The sequence below is a fragment of the Sander vitreus genome, chromosome 7 (assembly GCF_031162955.1).
Source record: "Sander vitreus isolate 19-12246 chromosome 7, sanVit1, whole genome shotgun sequence".
In the NCBI taxonomy this organism is placed as follows: Eukaryota; Metazoa; Chordata; class Actinopteri; order Perciformes; family Percidae; genus Sander; species Sander vitreus.
Window position 1 is genome coordinate 29,509,836 of NC_135861.1, and position 24,265 is coordinate 29,534,100.

Below are 24,265 nucleotides of genomic sequence, written 5' to 3' on the forward strand. Positions count from 1 at the left end.
TTTCTTTTTGCACTTCCCATTTGGGATAACCGTGACTGAAGTGAACTGAAACAATCAGCCCGCTGACGGCGCTAGAGGAAAAGTCAGAAGATCACATAAGTCAGTAGGATTCATCATCTGGGGACCATGAATTTCTGTACAAAATTGCATGACAATTAATCTGATAGTTTGCGAGATATTTCTGTCTGAACCATTAGGCCGGCGACAGACTGGATGCGTCGCGTGAGCATGTCAGCTGCGTGGTGTGTCCGTTTTTATTTGCAGAAAACGCGTGCATGCTAGAAATAGAACCGACGCTTATATTTCACGCGACACACAAGCGTGTTGGAAGCATTTCCAGGCAAAATAGAATAGGAAAAGATGTTTATATATGTCATTTTAACACGAATACATATTAATAAATTACATGTTGATGTTTGAAAGCCTCTAGGTTTTGGCATAAATGCAGATATAAATGCAATAAAAAATTCAAATATTGCACCTGTCAATACGAACAAAATATTCTGTAGCCTATTTTGTCGTCTATACTGCCGACGTTGTCTTTGCTGTGATCAAATCAGTATATAGTTATGTTTAACATGAAGTATACTACTGCTTGAGTGCAGTAAACCAATGGGACACACATGTGTACAGACAAGGCTAGCAGCAGCAGACATGTTTCTGGTGTGTAAAGACAGAAAAATCCACGCAGCCGCCACGCAGCTGACACGCCACGCTCACTCCACGCGTCCAGTCTGTCGCCGGCCTTATGGCGGACGACGGTAAGATGTGCAACAGCAGGAAAAGACATCTCTTTGTTTGAAGGGCGGTAGAATCATCCCACACAGACTCTCACAGAAACCGGTTTCAAAAATAATGAGTCAAAACACTTTTCAGAAATTCTTTGTAAAATATATTTTGGTCCAAAAGCTGATTTGCAAAAATACAACATGTGCGATCATGGAGTAGATGAGGAGTCATACAGAGTGAACTGTATCTATGCTGCCTTGCCAGTGTCTAGGAATGCTGTATGACATCGATGTGTTAAGGCTAACTGCAGAAGCTACTGAAATGTAGTGTTATTGTCAACAATGTTTTACACAGTACACTGGTTATCATGGAATGCCATTACAATACACAGACAATAGTTCCTAGTCCTAGTGCTATATTTGTCTAAATCTCACCCTATCACAATGATTCGCATAGTGCACATTTGCCATTTTAATGGACAAAACGCTACACCACGTTCAAAAAAAAAAAAAATAAAATAAAAAAGAAAGTGTGTGTCCAGAATAATGATGGATGGGCTCATTTTCAGAAGTGTTTTGATGTCAAATTACATGTCGACACATGAAGGTAGTTCATTAAAAAGGCAGAACGGATCCTAAATGCAGGCCCAGTTCTGTGGGGAAAGGAAGCTAGGTAGCTAAGAGCTGCCCAACATGATTATAGACTAAATTGTTTCTAGTGCTCTCTATTTAAATACCACACATTTACCATTTCAATTGACAAAGCCGTTGCGTTTTAAATTTAGTAGAGACTCAAGTGTTTAATTTAACTGCTCTGTCAGGACAGAGTTAATTAAATTGTATGCAAAGTGCAGAAACCTGCTAGGATAAAGCTTTGATCCCACACATTTGGCACTCTAAACATTCAAATGGCCTGCTTCAATAGATAAATATTATTATGTCTCGAGTGTAGACTACCATTATGCTTTTAACACCCATTTCCATTAAACATGATTCTAGGACTAAAGGAATAGTTTCACGTTTTGAGAACTAGGTTTATTTGCTCTTTTTTTTTTTAACCGAGAGTTAGATCAGAGGAGCAACACCAATACAAGGCTACGGCCATTCGCCGGCTAGCTTAGCTTAGCATCAAGGACACACCCAATGTGTTTTTCACTGAATGTAACACAAACGTTTGTTTGTTTACAAGAAAACTTGTCAGGGCACCTTTTGAGGTGAAGCTATAGGAGGCACAGGAAACACCAGAAACAGCTAGCCTGGCTCTGTTCAAAGATAACAAAAGCTGACAAACAGCTTCTCTAAAGCTCACTAAAAACGACAAGTTGTGCACATAACCTCTCATAAGCTATTATAACAAAGTTGTAGTCTTTAGAGGCGCTGGCAGGAGGATATGTTCTACTTTTGAACAGAGCCAGGCTAGCCGTTTCCAGTCTTTATGCTAAGCTAAGCTAACGGTCGCCTGGTCCTCCTATAGTGTCACATTAAAAAGGTGCCTGGGGTTTCTTGTAAAAAAAACAAAAACGAGAACAAGTTATGTTTACATTCAGTGAAAAACACATTGGGCGTATCCTTGAGGTCTAACAAAGGTGTTGAATACATTTCCTTTCTCATAAAACATTTGCAAAGCTGAGATCTTAAGTCTTTTTAGTCCAGCATTGTTTACACCCATGTTCCCTTGCTAGCTTTCCTTCTTCTTCTTCACTGCTGGCACTTTGCTGCACATGTTGCCGCCACCTGTAGATCAGCGGCGTAGTGGGACACCATTGGCAGGACCGAGCATGGTGTGCACATGGCGTCCTCGTGCACGAGGCAAACATAACAGGGACCCATTCATAAAAAAAGGAATAGAGACCTTTAACAGACGCATGAGAGTGGTATCAATCTTCTCATCTAACTATTGTCATTAGGCAAACAAGCGCACTTCCCCAAAATGTCAAACTCTTCCTTTAAGGAATAGTTCATGCCTGGGGAACCAGAGCCAAGTGACAAAAAAACAACAACAACAACTAATATTTGATCTCGCACGGATGTGGTCTAACACTGATCAACAGCAGTTGAGTTATTCTGTTAAAGAGTGCTTCATGTCTACTGTATAAGAAATGCATCTTAAATCTTAAAAATAAATATATGCATCAGAAGTAGTACATTATGTTGCTACAAGTAGTCTCGCCTCAGATCACCACATTTAAATCATGATCTGTGTGTGCATACTAGTTTTTGGTCAATGATAAAAAGACAAGTTTAGCTCTCAGTTGGATCGACTTGTGGCGGCGGTCACAGCCGAGGGTTACGCAAAGATGTTGGAGATGAAGTCGCGAAATCGTTTGGCGTACTGCTCGGGGTGGACTGTGGAGATTTCAGCACCAGCCTGCGACAAAACAGAGAGGAGATGGAGACAGAGAGCAAGGTCATCAACATCATCTGTATACATTTCACAACATCAGACGTTTGGCCTCCGTGCAGGACAGGTGCAACGGGGTGACAGCAGCCCTCCGCCTCTTCACCGCCGTCCTCTCTCGTGCTACTCACCCCGTGTTTGACAGTTTTTGCTGCATGCGCGGCTTTCTTCTTGGTGTCGTACTGAGTGAGTACGTCAATCAGGCCCATGAAATAGACTTCCTTCTGAGGGGCTCCTGGGATCAAAGGCAGAGGACAGTCAGGGTTGTTGTATTGGGCCTGCATTGACAGTATTGGATTGTGACAGGTCTCACAGAACAATCATCAAGATTAAAGCTCCCTGGGAAGAAATTAATATCAAAGCCTCTAAAACTATAGGATTTTCATTTTCCAGATGACATCGATGAGGATGGTGGAGCGGATATCATAACATACACAACATATGACATATGAAGAGACTTCAGAGGAACATTTAAGATTCTGTCTGTTAAAGGTGCAGTAGGTAAGACTTATAAAACTAACTTTCTGTCATATTTGCTGAAACTGACCCTATGTTCCAGTAGAACTACATGAAGCAGGTCATTAAAAAAAAAGAATCTGCCTCCTCTGGCACCACCTACAGCCTGTAGTGCGATTTGCAAAAATCCACAGCTCCCTGTTCAGATGCACCAATCATGGCCGGGGGGGGGGGGGGGGGGGTTTAACAGCCTTAAACTCAAAAATATTCAATTTACAGAGATCAACAAGAGAATTTGGGGGAGATGAAACGGAGGCTGGTATAGCCTACGTTAGTCATGAATAAATGATGTTAAAAATGTATAAATGACTCATTCTTGACAAAATGCAAAAGAGCTGTGTGTCTGTGCGCACATTTGAATAAGGTCTAAAAGGGCTGTAAACGGGTTCGGGCTTTTAAAAAGCTGTCAATCAAAATTAGAGCTTAGATCGGGGCCCAAAAAAAAAAAAAAAATAAAAAATAAAGCCTGACCCTACCCGAGCACATTGCGTCCGAGCCCGGCCCGACACATTAACTGGAATTATGAGCCCGAGCCCGATTTAAACCCGACAATTTTTTTAAAAACGTGGGCCGTTTATAACTGACGTTCTCAACTACAATTCCGAGTTGTTTGAACTACAGAAATCTGTTTAGAATGATCTTAATGAATAATGCAACAAGGACGAAGCATGTAAACTGCGTTGTTTGTTTATTCAGAATGGAATGGGTCGCAAGTGGATCCGAATGAAGAAACGTGTGTATAAAAAAACTCGACCCTAGCTCCCTCCCTCCCTCAGCCGAATGGTGTGGGTAACGGATCAAGGCAGCAACATAATCAAAGCCCTGGAACCATATAGGAGACTTTCTTGCCTAACTGTTAAAGCCCGATTACAGCTCTAGTACACGGTATCAGGAGATACCCGGAGTTTAAGTAACAGATCAGTGCATCCATAGCTAAATCAAGTTGTTTTTGTGTTTTTTTTTTTTTACAAACATCACAGTTTAGTTTCAGCCTAGAGTTATCTTATTTTGTGGCCTGAACCAAGTTTTCACCTGGGCAGCTCCCGACTGCGTACACGTCCACATAGGGGTCGAATTCGCCGGGCCCCAGAGGTTTGCAGCAGGACATGTAACCAGCGATTCCCTCTGGAGAGGTGCCGTAGGAGCCCACCGTGGCGCCCGGTGCCAGGCCGTTCTCCGCGTCGGCTTCTTCCTCGTTGGAAACCTCCTCGCCCTCCTCCTCATCCCGCTCAGCTCGACCCACATCGTGGATACCGAGCAGCAAGCTGTAGTCCATGATCTTCAGTCTCACCAGAAACTGGGGGGGGGGGATGGGAGAGGGTTAGTTTATTTGAAGCGGTCTCCTCACTTCGCGTCTCCAACGTCACCTCTCTCGCCCAAGTGAGGGAGCGGTACTGCAGCGTGTGGCAAATGTCGCAGCCTATTTTGTGACGAGACCGAACACTGCAGCACGGCCAAGGTCTATCAACACAGCTCCGCCGACCGGAAGTGCAGGCAAGCTGGGTTAGACCGTGAACAAAGAGAGGAGGGCTAACATTGGACTAAGGCTAACTCCTTATCGGCTATCACGTCGCAGCATTTTCCTCGCCAATGTACGGTCTTTAGTTGCAGCCCTAGCTAACAGAGAGCTTTGATTTACAGTGAGATTGTAGGTAAAACAGTGCTGATAAATTAACTCTTAACGACCCGAAACCATCCACAGAAAACCGCAGTTCTTGGGGTTTTGTATGTACAATCAAGTTTTTCTTTTTCCGATTCTGAAATAATTCACCTTTGAGAAGCAGGAACCTGTTTTGCTTAAAAAAAAAAAAACTTACACAATTGTGAGAATATATTCTGATTAATCTTCAATCAATTGAGGAATCTACTAATCATGTTATGTTGATAAAGTTATATGAAGTTAAGAGCTAAATTTAGCTCTTTCATTAGCGAATGAATCTCACATCCATCCACCCTGCTGCTAAAATGGCATCACAGGAGTGGTGCATCCCTAATGGGCTGATGCTGCCGCTGTGTGGTAGAGGTGTGCAACAACACTGAAGTGTTACATGTAAGAGACTCTCAACAGGTCGGCTACCTCCACGTCTCTGTTGAGTTTCTCCATGAACTTCTCCTTCTGCTCATCCGTCACATACACCTTCTGCAGGTTGTTCCTGAAGTCCATGTCCTTGTAGGTGGGAAGCTCTTTTCCCTAAATAATAATAAAATGCATCTTTAGCAGGACATATGGGATGAGGAGGAAACAGCCGGCCACATCATGATTCAAAAATGGAGAGTAGGGGAGATGTTTCTTTTACCCTCTCTTTGTCACTTGCTTCACGTGCCACCAGAGAGCCCTGCAAGAACAACTTGTTAGAAATATTGTGACTGATACGGAAACAAAAAGGAGTATTAGGCCACTTTTGTTTTTCAGAAAAGCAGAACTGCGAGGTACAGCAAATCATTTGTGCCGACAGCAATTAGACAATGCACAATGAAAGACTGAAATGGTCTCTGGCTCTTTCACTGCATCTTTGCACAATAATGGCACTTTGATTTCTCTTTCATCCCTAAAAAAAAAAAATTGCACTTTAGATATTTGTATTGTTGGTTATGGCTTATTGTTTGAGTGTTTTATGTACGTGTTGTATACTGTATTGCGCGTACTGACCATATTTTAAAATGTCTCTTTTTATTTTAAGGAGACGTGTAAGACCACGTGAATTTCCCCTTGAGGGATAACAAAGGTTACTTTGACTTTGTTCTGATATTAGGGTCATGTGAGAGAAAATTCATTTCTATACAACTTCCTCGTTGAACCAGTGATGAGAAGTGAGATGGGAGATTACAGGTTGTGAAGTTCCTCCTCACCTTCAGGTCGTACTTCCTGTGTACAATCAGTCTGTGGCTGAACATGTTCCTCATCACGATCAGGTAGGTCTCCTCGCTGTCCACGCTCACCCGGTACATCCCCAGGAACTGGGGCAGCAGGGTGCTGCCGTGACACTTCACTATGTGCTGCAGAGAGGAAACAACTGGCAATTTGTATGGCGGGTGCAGAGAGTGGAATATTGTCGTCATGGGCAAATTACTACATTTACATTCACACAATGTGTCGGGTTTTGCCCTTATTCCAAAAAGAGACAATATTCATACAAGGCTGTTACTACATGGCTAATGAAAATGAATATTCCCCTAATATTTCTGTTTTGTTTTTTTTGTTTTTTTTTTTACATGCAGCCGTGCATCCTCGAAACTTCTTTTGCATATTTACGTCGACAACGGTGGACTTCCACAGCCTCCATTACTCATTCCTTCAACCACCTTCTTGAAAAGGCATATCCAAAAAACTGTTTGATATTCAAGTCTTTCATAATATTTAGAAGTAGGCGTGTCTCTCCTTCTGACCAGAAATGTGGGCTTTTCTTTCAGGCATGCATCTCTCTCATCCCAGCCTTGCAAACTGTTGACTGGTTGGTTTGTGTCCAACACACGGAGCTGACCGTAAAGAGGCAATAGACCGTGTTGTGTAAACTGTAATAACAAACCCTAAATGAGTTGCACATTCTGAATGTGCTCCAAAGAATGCTCCTAAGACCCACATAATATTGGCATAGCCCACCTGTCTTAAAAGGTGCTGTAAGTGAGGTTGGGTGATGTCACTTCTTGTTGGCGTTCGAAGTATTGTCAAACAAAACGGAGGCTAGCTCGCCCCTCCCTCCTCCTCATCCCGTCCCCTCCCCCTCCCTTCCGTGCACTAACCCCCCAACCCCCACCCCCAAATCCTTCTCGTCCGTTATTGGCTAGAAGACTTATGTTTGGTGGTGCAGGTTGGCGCAGTTTGTTTTTGTTGCAGTTTGTGGAGCCTGGGCTGTCTACAGAGACCGCGGGTTGTTTTTTTTACAGTGTGTTCAGGGGACAGGCAGCTAGCAGATAGTGAGGAGATGTTTGCTGTATGTGACAAAAAATGTTGTAGCCTTTATAAAAAAAAAGCACCTTTAAACGGAAAAGGCGACATTCGGAATATCCAAGCGGAGCATGCTGTTTACATGATCTGTGTCAAACTCAGAATACTATAACAGGAGAATATTAGTGTGCATTTAAATGTAGTCAATGCTAAACATAAATAGTAAAATACGGTTTATAAAAAAATAAAAAACAGATTCACAGATGAAAGAGTGTTTCATCAACACTCTAAAACAGAATACAGGGTTAGGCCATTTGTAAAGGCCACTTTGAATGCAAAGCAATTACTGAGTGTATCCAGGTTAGACTTTGAGCCGTGCTAAGTCAGTTAAAATAGACACTCCCTTCAGACTGACCGCATTCACTGTCCCCTTAAAACACACTGGGCGAGGCGTTAAAATACGCCGCTCTAAATGTCCGAACACTGTTTTTTGTTTTGTGCATCATTATTTTTACATATTTTTTTTTTTACTGTATATTTGTAACGCCTGGGCTCATCTGCCAGTAGAATAACACTCACCCAGTACCACAGCGAGCTGGGTTCAATCCCCTGCTACAGTGCCTCAGATTAGCCAGGAGCCCCCAGTGAAAACAGGGATCATGTTTCAAGTTTTTCAGTCTGTAAATTAAAAAAAAATTCAGAACTATAGAGCAACTATGGGTCCAGACTTTGGACTTAAAACGTGGCTGGGGACATCTGTTGTTTTCCTCAAACTGCTGTCCGCCATCCCGCTCAAATCCTCTTCCTCTAGAGTTTCCCTCGTTCATATGTTGAGCGCCACCTCGGGGAGCCGTGAAGAAGCGACGCTGGGAGCAGGGAAATCTATTCAGAGTGCCTCATTTTATCAATTAAAATATTGATATTTGGCGCTAGCGTATCGTTCATCTTAGCGCACGAACCAGGACAACGAACATGTTGCGATATGGATATTTATTCCCTATTTAGCAGTATAATGAGCAGGACAACTTCATGGTACTATTGGATGTATAGGAAATCACTGAAGTGACTTGATTTGAGGGGTATTTAAACAATCGATTCCCATCTGTTTATTTTATCTTCAAATATATGTACGATTTTTTGAATTGACCTTCAGGAGGAGGCACTGAAAATGACAGTATTTCACACTTAATTACATGGGATAACACCAAAACAACAACAACTTAACAACTCAAACAACACTATAAATGCTTTGTGGTCAAGGTGTAGCAGTTAACAGCCCTATATCTTTCATTTGACAAAGACATAAGATGCCAAGTTTCCATCTATAATCTCTATATGTAAGCATTACTAATGTTATGTGGGGGGGGGATGGCTAAATTGGCCTTCAGATGCTGTCATACAATTATCAAGTGCAAAAACAGTACAGACGATGTTTGTTTGAAAAGCTGGTCTCTACACCTGCCAAAAAACACCTAACCTGATCATAACCACTCCAAATAATGCCTCGAAGCCAAAAGTACAACAATGAAAAAGACTTCAGCAGCAAAGCCATCATGCCTGACCGAAATGATTTAGTACAGAATCTCCAATATGCAGTTCTTTTGGAGCATAAAAACTAAGTTATCTAAATAATTCAGAATTTCACTTAATACAAAGCGGTCGTTTAGCATGCCAAACAACTAAATGATGACAAGAAAACTGACACAATGAACGGCAACTTGTAAATCATCATGAATCACAGAAGCTGTGCAGTGCCAACGCAGAAACTGTGATAACAATGAATTCATTCAGGACCAAGTAAATTCAAAATCAGTCTGAAACAGAGCTGCCATTTTTTCCTCATCTCCCTCCCAGCTCTGTGTAGGCTGTACAACCACAGGCTACACATTCCAATAAGAGCTCAAAGCAGCCAAAAGTTTTATCAGTATCGGTGGTATGTTTAGCCTGAAGTGAGACCTAGTTCGGAAATATCCACACGACTTGGCCAAACAAGCATGAACAAGAATACCAGGCCGGGTAGCAAATGTGAAACAAAACCTCATAGAAACAAACTATGGTCAGAGTGTGTCACCTCACTCTTATCTCTCCTACAAATGTACACTCTGCTATTTACATGAAGATAGTGTTGATATGAACATTTGAATATCTTTTGGAAAAAAAACAACAGCAATCGTACAACGCCGTGTTTGTTCCCGACGCTCCGCAGTGCTGTAACCTTCTTGATGTCTTTTTTGTTTCGTCTGTATTCTCATTCAGTTTCCCCACAGGGAGGTCAGCAGTCACGCACCTAAAAGCCAAATTTAGGGTCTCGCTCAAGGACACTTCAGCAGGACAGATGTTTGCCGTCCTCAGGTTGAATAGGTTACCGTCTTCTTACTTACTGCACCACTCTGCACTCATATTTGGGTCGACTTCCCCAACCTATGAGGCAGAACAATAAAACGTTCCCTAGGAAGTGCTCATTTTATTTTTGTTTTTTAGCTACAAAAGGTCCAAACGAAGGTTAAAGAAAGTATTCTGTAAGTAGGACACACAGTGCCATAGATTTGAAGCTTTATACACAGTTCTCTAAAGCAGACAGGAGGTGACTGGGGGTGGGTATCGTTTGGATTTTAACGATTCTGGTTCTTTAACGATTCTTGAGTTTGATTCTTTGAGGGGAGGGGTGAAAACAAATCACATGCCTAACTCACAGAAGAAACTTATTTAAAAAAAAAAAAAAAAAATGCTTTTTACACAATTCATATTCACAATTGACTTCATACAGTTTATGGAACCTGTCAATTAATTCCATACAGTTTAATTTGGTTGCTGTTATTGAATATGACAGTGTTTCCGCTATATACACTTAGCAGCGGCGGCCCGCCGCTATTTAATTATTGCCACCGCAGCTTCAGAATTTGATTAAATGTCACGAAGTCGTAATTACACGACTCTGCAGAGCTGTCTGCTCCACTGAGCTCAAGCGACCGGTCAAGGCTTGGTTTTACTCACGCGACACCGTGGCTTGTGCCTCCGTAGATGGCGCGCACACGCTACGAGCATGCATGGAGAAGTTTATGCTCAACGCATGACTACATATTTAAGGCCGTTTGACTCCCTGTGGTCAGTACATGAAGAATCATACAGATGTTTGTACAGACGAAGCTGCTCGGCCAGTCTTCCAAGCCAACCGCGGTGAACTGAAAGTGCAGCGTGCACCGAGTTACAAAAAACCAGAGGTGGAAACGACAGCCGTGGCGACGTCATTTTATGGCTCGCCCACCTCGCGCCGGGAACTACGCCGCGACCTACACCGTGACCATAAACCTTGCTTCACTCTCTCCCCTTTGAGGGCGGGCAACTGGAACAGTGACAGGACGTCATCCCTCGCAAGTCACGCCAACCACATAAACAACAGCGCGAGTCCAGCCTTTTCTCCTCAGGCAGAGTGACAAACGGCGACGGAAAGCCTCAGCGGCTGATTTACCATGAAAACCGTGTGAAATACGACAGCTACAATAGCTTGGGAAATAGCGTTAAGGGCACTGACTTTGATGAATTTACTGTTTATCAGACCTCAGGTGAGACAAGAAGCTAACATTTGCAAACGCTGCGGTTAGAGATGTTCCGATACCAGTATCGTATCGGCTCCGATACTGCCTAAAACGCTGGTATCGGAAAGTACTGGAGTTTATGCACCGATCCGATACCACGTAATAAAGCCTTAAAGAAAATCTACGTTAAAGTAGTTTATTTATGTTCTTTTTCTGTTATAACTGACTGTCAAACTGGATAATAAAAGAAAGTTCTGGGGCGTTCATGTTTCACAAAGAGTTTAACCTGAGCCAGACCGACAACAAAGATAGAAATAATATCACATCCATACAGGGATAGTAGTATACAGTTGTTAAAACATAATAAAATATATGACACACTGGTATCGGATCGGTACTCGGTATCGGCCGAATGATCATTTTTGGATCGTTATTCTTATTTTATTGAAAAATATATTAAAATGATCATTGTGTGATATTTTTTGAGGATCTGTCCAACCAAAGTCAAAACAAAGATCTTTTTTCTCAAGTCTGTAGAATACCATTTGTAGGCCGGGACATCTCTGCAGAACCACAATATTTATTTATTATTTCATAATATTTTGCCTCAACAAATATTGCCCCTCTTGCGATCTCAATAACATTCAGATTAATTGTTCAGCCTCAGCGGGGGTGCATTCCTTAAAACCAAATGAAAATAACGTAGTAATGTTTCCTCAGCATTTTGTTTTGTTGCTAAACTGTATGTAAAGTGAGCAGTGACGTTAAATCACCATTTTCACGTAACGTTATCCTAAGGTGCTGGATTTTTCCTTAGCGGGGGTTATCTAGCAAATAAGCTCACCAACGGCAACGTTATTGTTCATATTTCGGCACAATGTTTAGCAGTGACAGTAGTAGTGGTCATAGTGAGTGAAAATGTGATCCGAGATGCACATTTGTAAGATGTATCTGGAATTGTTTATTAGTGTGGGATATCTGGAAAGTCGAACGGCCCTACAGTAGTAAAGAAATGTTTTGATCCAAAGACTCTTTCTGTGAGAGAAAGGACACTAACAGTATGTCTTGGAATGTAATTGTAAGACATATGAAGCTTTTGAGAAATGCAAAGCGTTGCTAAAAAGGAAGTACACGCTGTTCCAACCTAGGTTAACGTTACGGTTGACAACTTTTTTTTTTGCCGTTTCAGCATAACGTGTTCATATGGGACCACGCTCAGGACACTGCTGACGACCTACTTTGCTTATCTGAGACTTCGCTCCACTCTGCCCGTGTGTTGGAAAAAAACATACCACTGGGTTGAGAATGCTGTGTGTGACTGTGTGCGCGGAGAGTGGGCCCGAGTGGGAGAGAGACGGTGGCTGTCGGCTGCGCTGGCAGCAAACAGCTGTTGGCGATCGGAGCAGAGTAGAAAACCTGTGATCCGTGGCGCACGGCTGACTCTTAGAGCTCACAACTCTTATTCATCTTGCCCATACAGCCTGAACAAAACTAAATGTATCGCCATGTGTAGCTGTTGTGTAGTTGGAACCGATAAGCTTTTATTTTTATTTTTTTTTTATGGGAAGCTGGTTTTGGCACTTTGGAATAGAATCTAATTTGGAACCGGGTTTTGGTTCCAAACCATATCTGTGTGTGATGTTACCATGTCTGGAGACTGACAGGCAAACCTTTAATGAATGACTAAGGGGATGACTGAATTACCAAAAGGCAGACGGGAAGAAAGAATTCAGATTTCAGATGCATATAGCCTGACTTTCACTGCGGCAATAACTGTAATTTACTCCAAATTCCACGTCACCCGACTCTTTGCCGTCTCCCGAAACATGATCTCGCCGTTTCAAATCCAGGTCACGTGTGAGCTCTGAACATTAAAGTACAAGTCTGATGATATTCTACACTTTTCTTATGGTCGTTAAATCCCATGAAACGATTTAAGCCAACAATAAATGTATCCTACCAGCAAGGACGGTGTATTCAACGCCTGATGTACATCTTCTTCCTCTGTGCCACAGAGCGCCACTGTTGTTAAAACGCATCACATCCCCAAATACTCACTAGAGGAACAAATGTGGATTAATCCGCTGCCGATAGTCCCCAACAAATGAGCTACTTACTCCTGTTTGAGTAACGTTTGCTAAAAACTACAAAACCAACAGTTTTTAAAAGGACATTTTGCCTTTTTAAACAATGAAACAAGGGCTAGGGGATATGGCAAAATAATATAAGGTTAAGGACAACTTTTTCACTTGCAAAATGCATCACATTTTTTATAGACCACCTGCACGGGTGTCATTGTTATGCATATTCAAAAATGATATAGGTTGCCACATATCCCAAACGGCGTAAACTTCGGCAGGTTTATACCTAAATCGAACTATACATTTTTGACACATTTTTTAAAGATTTACAGTATGTGTCTGAGTGCCACAAACAGGGTAGTCTTAAGTATGGAGAGATAAGCAAACACGTTGTTGGTTTTTGGTCTTTCATGAGATTTGTTAATAGTCAGAAAAATACAGAATATCGGCAGACTTCACCGTTAACCACCCAGACCTTACCTGGTGATACTCAGACAGGATGCTGTGCATGTCTGCAACATCCTCGCTGGAGATTTGCTTGATGACCAGCGTTCGGTCGTAGGAGTTGAGGAGCAGACCCTCCCCCTGGTCATCGACACTCCTCATCGGGGGGCTGCGAGTCAATGAAACCTGGAGAACACGAAGCACACAGGTTAAGTGCAGAGATCACCCACCTTTTGATTTAAAACAGAACCGCTTGAAAAGTCATGAGCTCTTCTGTACACCTCTTTTGTATTTACAATTGTGCGCCAACAGAGCGACATCACAAGCATACTGAATAGTGCATCACATACCTGATAGTCCAGATCCTCAATACCAAACCGTTCCCTTAGATTTCGGAAGACCTGAGGACAGTATTCTTTGAACTTGAAATGTCCTGGAAGATTTTCTCTGCAAAAGGAGAAGGTGTAGGGAAGTTAGACGGAGCTGGCCTAACAAACAAACAGATCTTTCACGTACTCGTCGCCAAATTCTTGAAGAACTACAAACTCTGTCAAACTCGAATGTCCAACATAACCCTCGGGGCCTGTATTTGTCAATGCTCTGAGAATTACTCACAAGAACACTGCGAAGAACTGACTTAAGAGCAGATACCGATGCCAGTATCAGGTATCGGACCGATGCCGTGCGCATGTACCCGTACTTTGTAGTCATACTACCACACCCGATATCACCTCATAGCAATGTGACAACTTCTCCGTCAAGCAGGTGTAGGCGACGGAAGAGGAACAATGCCAGCCGGTTGGAGATTTTTGGCTGTAAAAAAAAAATATATATATAACTAGGCTCTTGCCCAATGCATGACGGCACTTGACGGCCAGCCATTGTCAGGCGTTAATAATACTGGGTTTCGACGTCTTCTCAGTGTACTGGAGCCGAGAGCTTCCCAGCCGTCACCACATCACAGAAACCCTGTTTCCAAAGCTGCTTTGTGAAAAAGCACATCAGCAGCCTGTTGCCCGTCAACTTCACCACTGATATTTGGAGTAGCGGCGTTAGCCCAATGTCTCTCATCAGCTTAACGGGCACAAACATGAAGAAAGCCATATTTCAATCTGCTCTGTCTGCATGCGATTTCTACACAGCGCCGTTTTATCAACCACAGTGCTACTCTGTAAATAGCGATTTTTTTTTTTCTTTCTTTTTTTTGGGGGGGGGGGGGGTTCACAAACATGCTGAAACGAAAGCTCTCGGTGTGTAGTCTATGGTTTCAACTGTTATAGTTTGCCACGAGTCTTTTTTTAAATTTGGACAACATCTTGTGAACTTAGCTGCTGGCGTTAACAAACCATCCTCTCCGCTGGATCAGTCAAATCCACATGGGTACTTAATATGCTCGTGGATGACGTCATCGGCCTTTGCGTTCTTCATTCTTTCTAAACGTCACTCAGTGTTTTGATATTAGGAATTATAGGATTCATTTTATTGACACAAGCTCGGGGAAATGTCCGGGCCGTGGCACTGAGCTTTGAATAGAAAAAAGGCATGGTACTTTGAAAATACTGCTTCATTGTAATTGATAACAATATCAGAGAAGGCCAAAATCATATGGGTGTTTGAAAACACCCTTGGACCCCAGAGGGATTAGAGTATTAAGTACTCGTATCGGTACTCGGTTTCAGCAAGTAGCCAAACGTAAGTACTTGACACACATTTGACAATAAAGAATTTTCAAGAGAATACATTATGAAGCCCGGGGCCCCCGTCTGGAGCCAGGCCCAGATGGAGGGCTCGTCAGCGAGCGTCTGGTGGCCGGGTTTGCCACAGAGCCCGGCCGGGCACAGCCGGAAAAAGCTACGTGGCGGACATCTCTCCATCCCATGGGCCCACCACCTGTGGGAGGAACCGCTGGGGTCGGGTGCGCTGCCACATGGGTGGCAGTGAAGGTCAGGGGCCTCGACGGACCAGACCCGGGCAGCAGAGGCTGGCTCTGGGGACGTGGAATGTCACCTCTCTGTGGGGGAAGGAGCCGGAACTTGTGCGGGAGGTGGAGCGCTACCGGTTAGATCTGGTGGGGCTTACCTCTACGCACAGTCTTGGTTCTGGAACCATACTCCTGGATAGGGGTTGGACTCTTTTCTTCTCCGGAGTTGCCCAGGGTGTGAGGCGCCAGGCGGGTGTGGGGATACTCACAAGCCCCCGGCTGAGCGCCGCTACGTTGGAGTTTAACCCGGTGGACGAGAGGGTTGCCTCCCTACGCCTGCGGGTTGTGGGGGGGAAAACTCTGACTGTTGTTTGTGCATATGCACCGAACAAGAGTTCGGAGTATTCTGCCTTCTTGGAGACCTTGAGTGGAGTCCTGCATGGGGCTCCAGTCGGGGACTCCATAGTTTTGCTGGGGGACTTCAACGCGCACGTGGGTAATGATGGAGAGGCGTGATGGGAGGAACGGCCTCCCTGATCTAAACCAGAGTGGTTGTTTGTTGTTAGACTTCTGTGCTAGTCATGGATTGTCTATAACGAACACCATGTTCGAACATAGGGATGCTCATAAGTGTACTTGGTACCAGAGCACCCTAGGCCAAAGGTCAATGATCGATTTTATAATCGTTTCATCTGATCTGAGGCCGTATGTTTTGGACACTCGGGTGAAGAGAGGGGCAGAGCTGTCAACCGATCACCATCTGGTGGTGAGTTGGGTCAGGGGGTGGGGGAAGACTCTGGACAGACCTGGTAAGCCCAAAACGGGTAGTGCGGGTAAATTGGGAACGTCTGGAGGAGGCCCCTGTCCGACAGACTTTCAACTCACACCTCCGGCGGAGCTTTTCGTGCATCCCTGTGGAGGCTGGGGGCATTGAACCCGAGTGGACAATGTTCAAAGTTTCCATTGCTGAAGCTGCTGTGAGGAGCTGTGGTCTTAGGTGCCTCAAGGGGCAGTAACCCACGAACACCGTGGTGGACACCGGTGGTCAGGGAAGCCGTCCGACTGAAGAAGGAGTCTTTCCGGGATAGGTTATCCCAGAGGACTCCGGAGGCAGTTGCAAGGTACCGAAGGGCCCGAAGGGCTGCAGCCTCTGCCGTGAAAGAGGCAAAGCAGCGTGTGTGGGAGAAGTTTGGAGAAGACATGGAGAAGGACTTTTGGTCGGCACCAAGGTACTTCTGGAAAACCGTTCGCCACCTCAGGAGGGGGAAGCGGGGAACCATCCAAGCTGTGTACAGTAAGGATGGGACGCCGCTGACCTCAACTGAGAAGGTAATAGGGCGGTGGAAGGAGCACTTTGAGGAACTCCTAAATCTGACTAATACGCCCTCTATGGTAGAGGCAGAGCTGGAGGATGAGGGGGGATTGGCATCAATTTCCCTGGTGGAGGTTGCTGAGGTAGTTAAACAACTCCACAGTGGCAAAGCCCCAGGAATTGATGAGATCCGTCCAGAAATGCTTAAAGCTCTGGGTGTGGAGGGGTTGTCTTGGTTGACACGCTCTTCAACATTGCGTGGAAGTCTGGGACGGTGCCTAAGGAGTGGCAGACCGGGGTGGTGGTTCCCCTTTTAAAAAAGGGGGACCAGAGGGTGTGTGCCAATTACAGGGGTATCACACTTCTCAGCCTCCCGGTAAAGTCTACTCCAAGGTGCTGGAAAGGAGGGTTCGGTCGATAGTCGAATCTCAGGTTGAAGAGGAACAATGCGGATTCCGCCCTGGTCGTGGAACAACGGACCAGATCTTTACTCTCGCAAGGATCCTGGAGGGAGCCTGGGAGTATGCCCAACCAGTCTACATGTGTTTTGTGGATCTGGAGAAGGCGTATGACCGGGTGCCCCGGGAGATACTGTGGGAGGTGCTGCGGGAGTACGGGGTGAGGGGGGTCCCTTCTCAGGGCCATCCAATCTCTGTACGACCAAAGCGAGAGCTGTGTCCGGGTTCTCGGCAGTAAGTCGGACTCGTTTCAGGTGAGAGTTGGCCTCCGCCAGGGCTGCGCTTTGTCACCAATCCTGTTTGTAGTATTTATGGACAGGATATCGAGGCGTAGTCGGGGTGGAGAGGGGTTGCAGTTCGGTGGGCTGGGGATCTCGTCGCTGCTTTTTGCAGATGATGTGGTCCTGATGGCATCATCGGCCTGTGACCTTCAGCACTCACTGGAACGGTTCGCAGCCGAGTGTGAAGCGACTGGGATGAGGATCAGCAACTCTAAATCGGAGGCCATGGTTCTCAGCAGGAAACCGATGGAGTGCCTTCTCCAGGTAGGGAATGAGTCCTTACCCCAAGTGAAGGAGTTCAAGTACCTTGGGGTCTTGTTCGCGAGTGAGGGGACAATGGAGCTGGAGATTGGTCGGAGAATCGGCACAGCAGGTGCAGTATTACATTCAATTTATCGCACTGTTGTGACGAAAAGAGAGCAGAGCCAGAAGGCAAAGCTCTCAATCTACCGGTCAGTTTTTGTTCCTACCCTCACCTATGGTCATGAAGGCTGGGTCATGACCGAAAGAACAAGATCCAGGGTACAAGCGGCCGAAATGGGTTTCCTCAGGAGGGTAGCTGGCGTCTCCCTTAGAGATAGGGTGAGAAGCTCAGTTATCCGTGAGGAGCTCGGAGTAGAGCCGCTGCTCCTTTGCGTCGAAAGGAGCCAGTTGAGGTGGTTCGGGCATCTGGTAAGGATGCCCCCTGGGCGCCTCCCTAGGGAGGTGTTCCAGGCACGTCCAGCTGGGAGGAGGCCTCGGGGGAGACCCAGGACTAGGTGGAGGGATTATATCTCTAACCTGGCCTGGGAACGCCTCAGGATCCCCCAGTCGGAGCTGGTTAATGTGGCCCGGGAAAGGGAAGTTTGGGGTCCCCTGCTGGAGCTGCTACCCCCGCGACCCGACCCCGGATAAGCGGATGAAGATGGATGGATGGATGGACATTATGATACACACATTGGAAATGAAAGACAAACACGTTTTCCACCATGTCTTAAACACACATTTTAAACCGGTGTGCTGTTAACAGACCTGCCAACATATATCCCAGATGTTATGATATTTTATGCCTGCTCTGCCCAAAACAATACCATTTTATGTAACTTATCGTCGTTAAACATTTCAAAAACATCGTTCCTCTCCTGAAAGATTTGCGCAGTGCCATCACAAGCCCCTACTGGCAACTCCTAACCACTGGAGAGACCTCTGGAGCCGTCTTACATAACTGGGAGAGTGCCGTCTGGTTTCAATTATTTTAAGTCTAATTTATTTGCATTCCAACCAATCCTGCTTTTACTTTGCACTGCACTCGTTTCTGTGTCTTACTTGTTGAAGAGGTGGTTGTTGACTTTGATCTTAGTGTTGGCTTTGAAGTCATCCGGCAGCAGCATGACAGGAACCGGTACCTGGTTGAGATCATTGATCTGAAAGAAAGAACATAATTGCTAAAAGACAATCATCATTTAAGAGCCGATATTGAGTGCCTAAAATAGGGCTGCAACGATCCGATATTAAAATCGGATATCGGCCCCAATATTGACAAAACAGCTGGATCGGAAAAATGAACAGATCCACGGGCCAGTTTTTTTTCCCTCCGTCGCAGCACATGCTACGTCATTCGTCAGCGGCACGCGTGTCGCCTGCTGGAAGAGTTGAGTTAACCATTTAAGCGACATGGAGCGAGCCAAAGAGTCGGCTGTGTGGAGATATTTCACGCTTGCCACGCCAACTGGTTCGTCGGCTGTTTGCAATGTCTGCAAAGTAAATGTTTCGAGGGGTGGTGATAGTACTGCAAAGTACAATACTACCAATTTAATCAAGCACATCCAAAAAACGTGTAAGAAGTTTGATTACATTCTCATTTTCGATTTGAATGCACAATTGTTTTTTTAAGTAACAACTCAATAAGAAATCAATACATTACATCTATGTTATTATTTATTATTATTTTGTCTTAGTTAGGAAATCTAGGAAAGTCTGGTGCCTTCAGTCTCTTCCACGTGGATGAAGAAAGGTATAAGGTGGAAGGTATACAGTTTATTATTAATTCAACAACGGTATAGGATCGGTATCGACAGATACACAAAGCCCAGGCATCGGTATCGGGACTGAAAAAGACGGATCGGTGCATCCCTAGCTGCAACAAACATTTATTTTCATCACATTTCGGCTCTTAGTCAGCAGATTAACTAATCTGCCGACTGCCGTAGAGCCGAAACCTATTATTTTGACCAACAATTTTAATAATCTATTAACTTTTTTTGATAATCAATCATTTATTCATCTATTCTCTCGTCTCAAATGTCCTCTTTTCTCATTTAATATCACTGTAAACTGAATATTTTAGGGATTTAAACTGTAGATCGGTCAAATCGAGCAATAAGAAGATGGGCTTTGGGAACTTGTGACAGGCATTTTTCACTGTTTTATAGACTTATTACGGTTCAACAATTAATCGTTAAAATAATCTTTAGTTGCAGCCCCAATCTGCTGATTGATTGGTCTCTGACATCAGAAAACAATGAAAAATGTCCATCACCACGTCCTAGTGCCCACAGTGATGTTGCCAAACTAAATGTCTTGTTTAAACCAAAAACTAAGATATATTTTATTTACTATGATGTCAGAAAAGAAACTGCAAACGTATATTTGAAACTGAGACTACAAAAACAATGCCATTCACACCTGACCAGCGCAACATCAGATTGAAGAAGTACTCAGATCATTTACTGAAGTAAAAGTACCAAAACCACAGTGTAGAAATACTCTGTTACAAGTCCTGCATTCAAAATCTAAGTAAAAGAACATTAGCATACAAATATACTTAAAGTACCAAAAGTAAAAGTACTCATTATTCTTAATGACCCATTTCAGAATAATGTACATCATATCAATGGATTGTAAATGTGTATGAATTAATGTGTCGTTAAAAGGTGGAGCAAATGTCAACTTTTATACTGCCGGGAAGCCTAATCTTAATAAAACATTGTAATTTATTAGTTCATTGATATTTTGTATTACTAATCTGATTCTATGAAGTAACTGATAAGTAATGTTAAGTACATTTAGTGGAGTGAACAGTACAGTACTGCCTTCCAAAATGTAGTAGAGTAGAAGTATAAAGGAGGATCAAATGGAAGTACCTGGGTAAATGTAGTTGGTTACATTCCACTACTGAACTTGTTATTCTGCATTCTTTCTCCTATCAGATTCAATGCAATGCTAAGATATTAGTACTCCTGTATTTGTTTTACCATAGCTCCTATTGTATTTTGATAGAGTCTGTTACTAAAGTCTATAATATTTTAATAGCATTTAAATAGCTCCCAACAACAATTTGACCTCATAACCATATCCGTTGATAGCTGTGTAAGAGAAACCGGTGTCCAGTCTGTATGTAGATCCGGAGAACACCACAGTGTCGATATTTATTCAAAGCATCCGTGTTTTTGATGCTCCTCTTGTGTCACATTCTAGAATCTGACGGATAACAGATTTATGTGCAACACTACCAGCTGGCACACTTGCTAACTGCTAACTAAAGCTACATTTAAGACACATTAGCATCGTTAGCTTCCAGTGACTCACCGAGTGATTGACGCCCCACATGAAGACGCTCATGACGGGGTCGCTGGCTCGAAACACTTTCACCTTCTGCTGCACGAAATGTTTCTTTTTCGTTTTAGTCTTCGGAGCCAGGACCACCATCGGACTGGAAGCGGCCCCGGAGTTACCGAGGGCAGCCATGACCACAAACGGGCTCTCCTAGTCCCTTGGTGCAGGCGTTGACACTTCTTCCTGATGGCTGAACTAGCTAAAGTCTCACTCGCTGCTCCTCCCCGGGTCTCTCACACACCGACACGGTGACGACAACCAAAGGTCACCTGTCGAGCTCCGGTTCTGTTACACTGATGCTATTTTTCTAACGCACAGTTTAACGTTTAAACCTGAGTGATGAATCATTACTTAAATTCATTAATGCGTGACTACATATTCCTAAATCATCGCTGACAAGTACATCACCGCCCCCTCGAGCCCACCTATGTTATTATCAACCACGCGGTCAGTTTCTGATTGACAGGTGGTAGGACCAGTAAAATCGATACAATGGTGTCAGATGATCCCCAGATGGGCGGGTACAGCGATGTTACATGGTGCGTTCAAGTTAAAGTCGACGGTCGGAGTTATCTATGGCTAGCCGTTTTAACATTACAGTATCTCTGTCGTCGAATGACTATTAAACTTAAAATCAAACTATATGACTATTTATATGAATTTGAATTGAATATTTGGTCAGTTGTTCACATGACTATAGTCATTTATCATTGCTTTGGCACAAAATGTATTGAGTAAGCCTTGCAGATCAAAATAGTTAGCATTCAGTTGCTATTGAATCATATTACTCTCAAATGCAACTATACACATGTTCATTGTGTAAATCCCTACATGCCAATTAGAGCAACCAACAATCACAATAACCTGTCACACATACTGTGTATTAGATACATAATAGTTATGTGGTATTGTTGTAAAAGTTGTCTTTGGCTGCGTCATTCCAAAAGATTTTCCCTCGTTGCATTGCAAGGTAGGATATCAGGTGTGATGTCGATAAAATGTTGTGGCCAGACAGAGAGGAGAGATTGGATGATACATTTGCAGCATATTTTGTTTTTTCTTGCACATTTTTTACAGTATTTCCTGATAATTTTGCTGTTGTATATCTTTTTTTCTGTAAAAGCTTTCTTTATGTTTTTACAGTTGGCTGCTGTGTACATACAATGAGAAAGTATAGTGTGTGCCATGGCTGACATCAATACTATAAAGGAACAGTTTATTGTGATGACAATGATTTATTCATTGATGGATTTATTTACATTTGAAACAGGAGTTAATTATTTTTGATTGAGTAATCACCTTTTGGAGGTTACATAGAGTGATGTGCTGAATGTACCGCGTGGTGTGAGGATAGAGTTTTGAAAACTGTAAGTTTGTTTCAGTAAATGTGCCAAATCGATTGAGAAAAACTTAAATAGCTGGACTGGATATTTATTGCAGATATCGGTAATTCAATTATTACTAGTCAAAAGGAACATTGCAGATATCCACAATTGTATTTTTGATATCCACATGTCAGCATTAGAATTCTTACAGGGAAAAAACTCCCATTTCAGATATGTACAATCCAATTGTTAGTCATCATTTTAATTTCAGATACCCAAAATTGCATTTTACTAGTCACAATGCCAATTGTGGATAGCCTTAAGGACATTTTCACTAGTCCAAATGTGTTTTTGGATATTCAAAATTACATTATGGATATCTGGAATGGTTTTTCATTTTGGATATCAGATATAAAAAATGATGACTAACCATCACTTACCGATACACTGATGGCATTAAACTTACTCAAAGATCGTTTCGACAAAGCAAGTGGGCTTACATGGTACCCTAACCTTTAACCCTAAATGAGGTTTGTGATTTCGAACAGAGTATGAGGCAGGCTCTGTAGCCTACTTAAAGATCCAGGACCATCGACAACTTCTCAGTCCCTCCCCCTCCTTCTGCTAAAGCCCAAAACGGTCTCCTAAGCCCCTCCCCCCACAAGGGAGAATGAATGCGTGCGCATGAGCAGTGATTGACACGCAGTTAGACACCAACCCCCTGGCCCTGATTGGTGCATCTGAACAGGGAGCGGTGGATTTTTGCAAATCGCACTACATGCTGTAGGTGGTGCCAGTAAGCTTTGTTGGTTCAAACCATGCAAGATTATTATGACTGTGTGCTTCAGCATCCTACTTTAGCTAGAGGAACCCAGATGTATGCAGATGTATGACACAGCAGCTTTCATTATAGATGACCAAAGAGATGTGTAACCTCTAGGGGCGGTAAGATCCCAAAACATAGTCACAACATCATGCTTCGAGGGACAAGCGTACACATCTGACAGAAACAGAGCTGCCCACAGTTTTATATAAAACACTATTGTTTTTAGTTTTGTCACTAAAGGGGGCTACAGCAATGTTATATTGAACTTTCATAAAGATGGTGGACTTGTGAGAGACAGATTTTTCAAAAAAGAGAGTGGTTCAAATTTGTGCTGCATAGTTTGAGATATCCAAACTTTTAGTCCCTATATAAAGCTCCAAAAAACACCTCATCCATAATTTCACATTATGCAATTAAAGAGTGTCGACCTTCCCTGACTGGTAAAGACCAGTTTTTCCAAACAGGAGTAAGTTTGTAACACAGACTTTCGGTTATAAATTCATAGTCTCCAAGCCCAACCCTGATGACATCATATGACACCATCAGGGTTCAAACATTGTACACCTGCTTTCTCGGGCAGAGTAGGACCTACCTGATCTTCATGTGTCAACTTGGTGGAGTGACCCTTTAATGCTCCAAAGGCAGAGCTTTCACATCACCAGGAGTCTTTGATTTAGTGTTAATATAAGACTTTTTTTTTTTTTTTTAGCTTTATTGATATTCAGCAGCTATTAAAGTGTTAGCATATTGTCAACAGCTCTACTTACTTTATTCTGCTTTACATTTCACATTCATTTTATAAATAAGGAGTAGTTTTAGCATCTGCACCCGCTTCGAATGTTATCATTGGATTAAATGGGCGTTATCAGAACGGGTGGCATCTGTCTCTATGAGCTCCCCTCCCAAAAAGAAAAGCTGGGTGAAGATACTCAGATATGAAGGGGGGGGATGTAGTAAGG

The 24,265-nt window shown here is 43.4% G+C and overlaps 1 protein-coding gene across 1 annotated transcript; it reads right to left on the bottom strand.

The window, feature by feature from the left end:
- Nucleotides 1–2,451: 2,451 nt before the first annotated feature.
- Nucleotides 2,452–21,595, bottom strand: pip4k2ca (phosphatidylinositol-5-phosphate 4-kinase, type II, gamma a). Its single transcript, XM_078255879.1, has 10 exons — nucleotides 21,129–21,595; nucleotides 18,867–18,964; nucleotides 13,940–14,036; nucleotides 13,626–13,775; nucleotides 6,493–6,639; nucleotides 5,940–5,978; nucleotides 5,720–5,833; nucleotides 4,675–4,939; nucleotides 3,258–3,361; nucleotides 2,452–3,096 (listed from the first exon to the last, which is right to left on the bottom strand). The coding sequence occupies exons 1-10, from the start codon at nucleotides 21,285–21,287 to the stop codon at nucleotides 3,016–3,018; spliced, it is 1,254 nt and encodes a 417-aa protein (XP_078112005.1). The 5' UTR covers nucleotides 21,288–21,595; the 3' UTR covers nucleotides 2,452–3,015.
- Nucleotides 21,596–24,265: the final 2,670 nt, after the last annotated feature.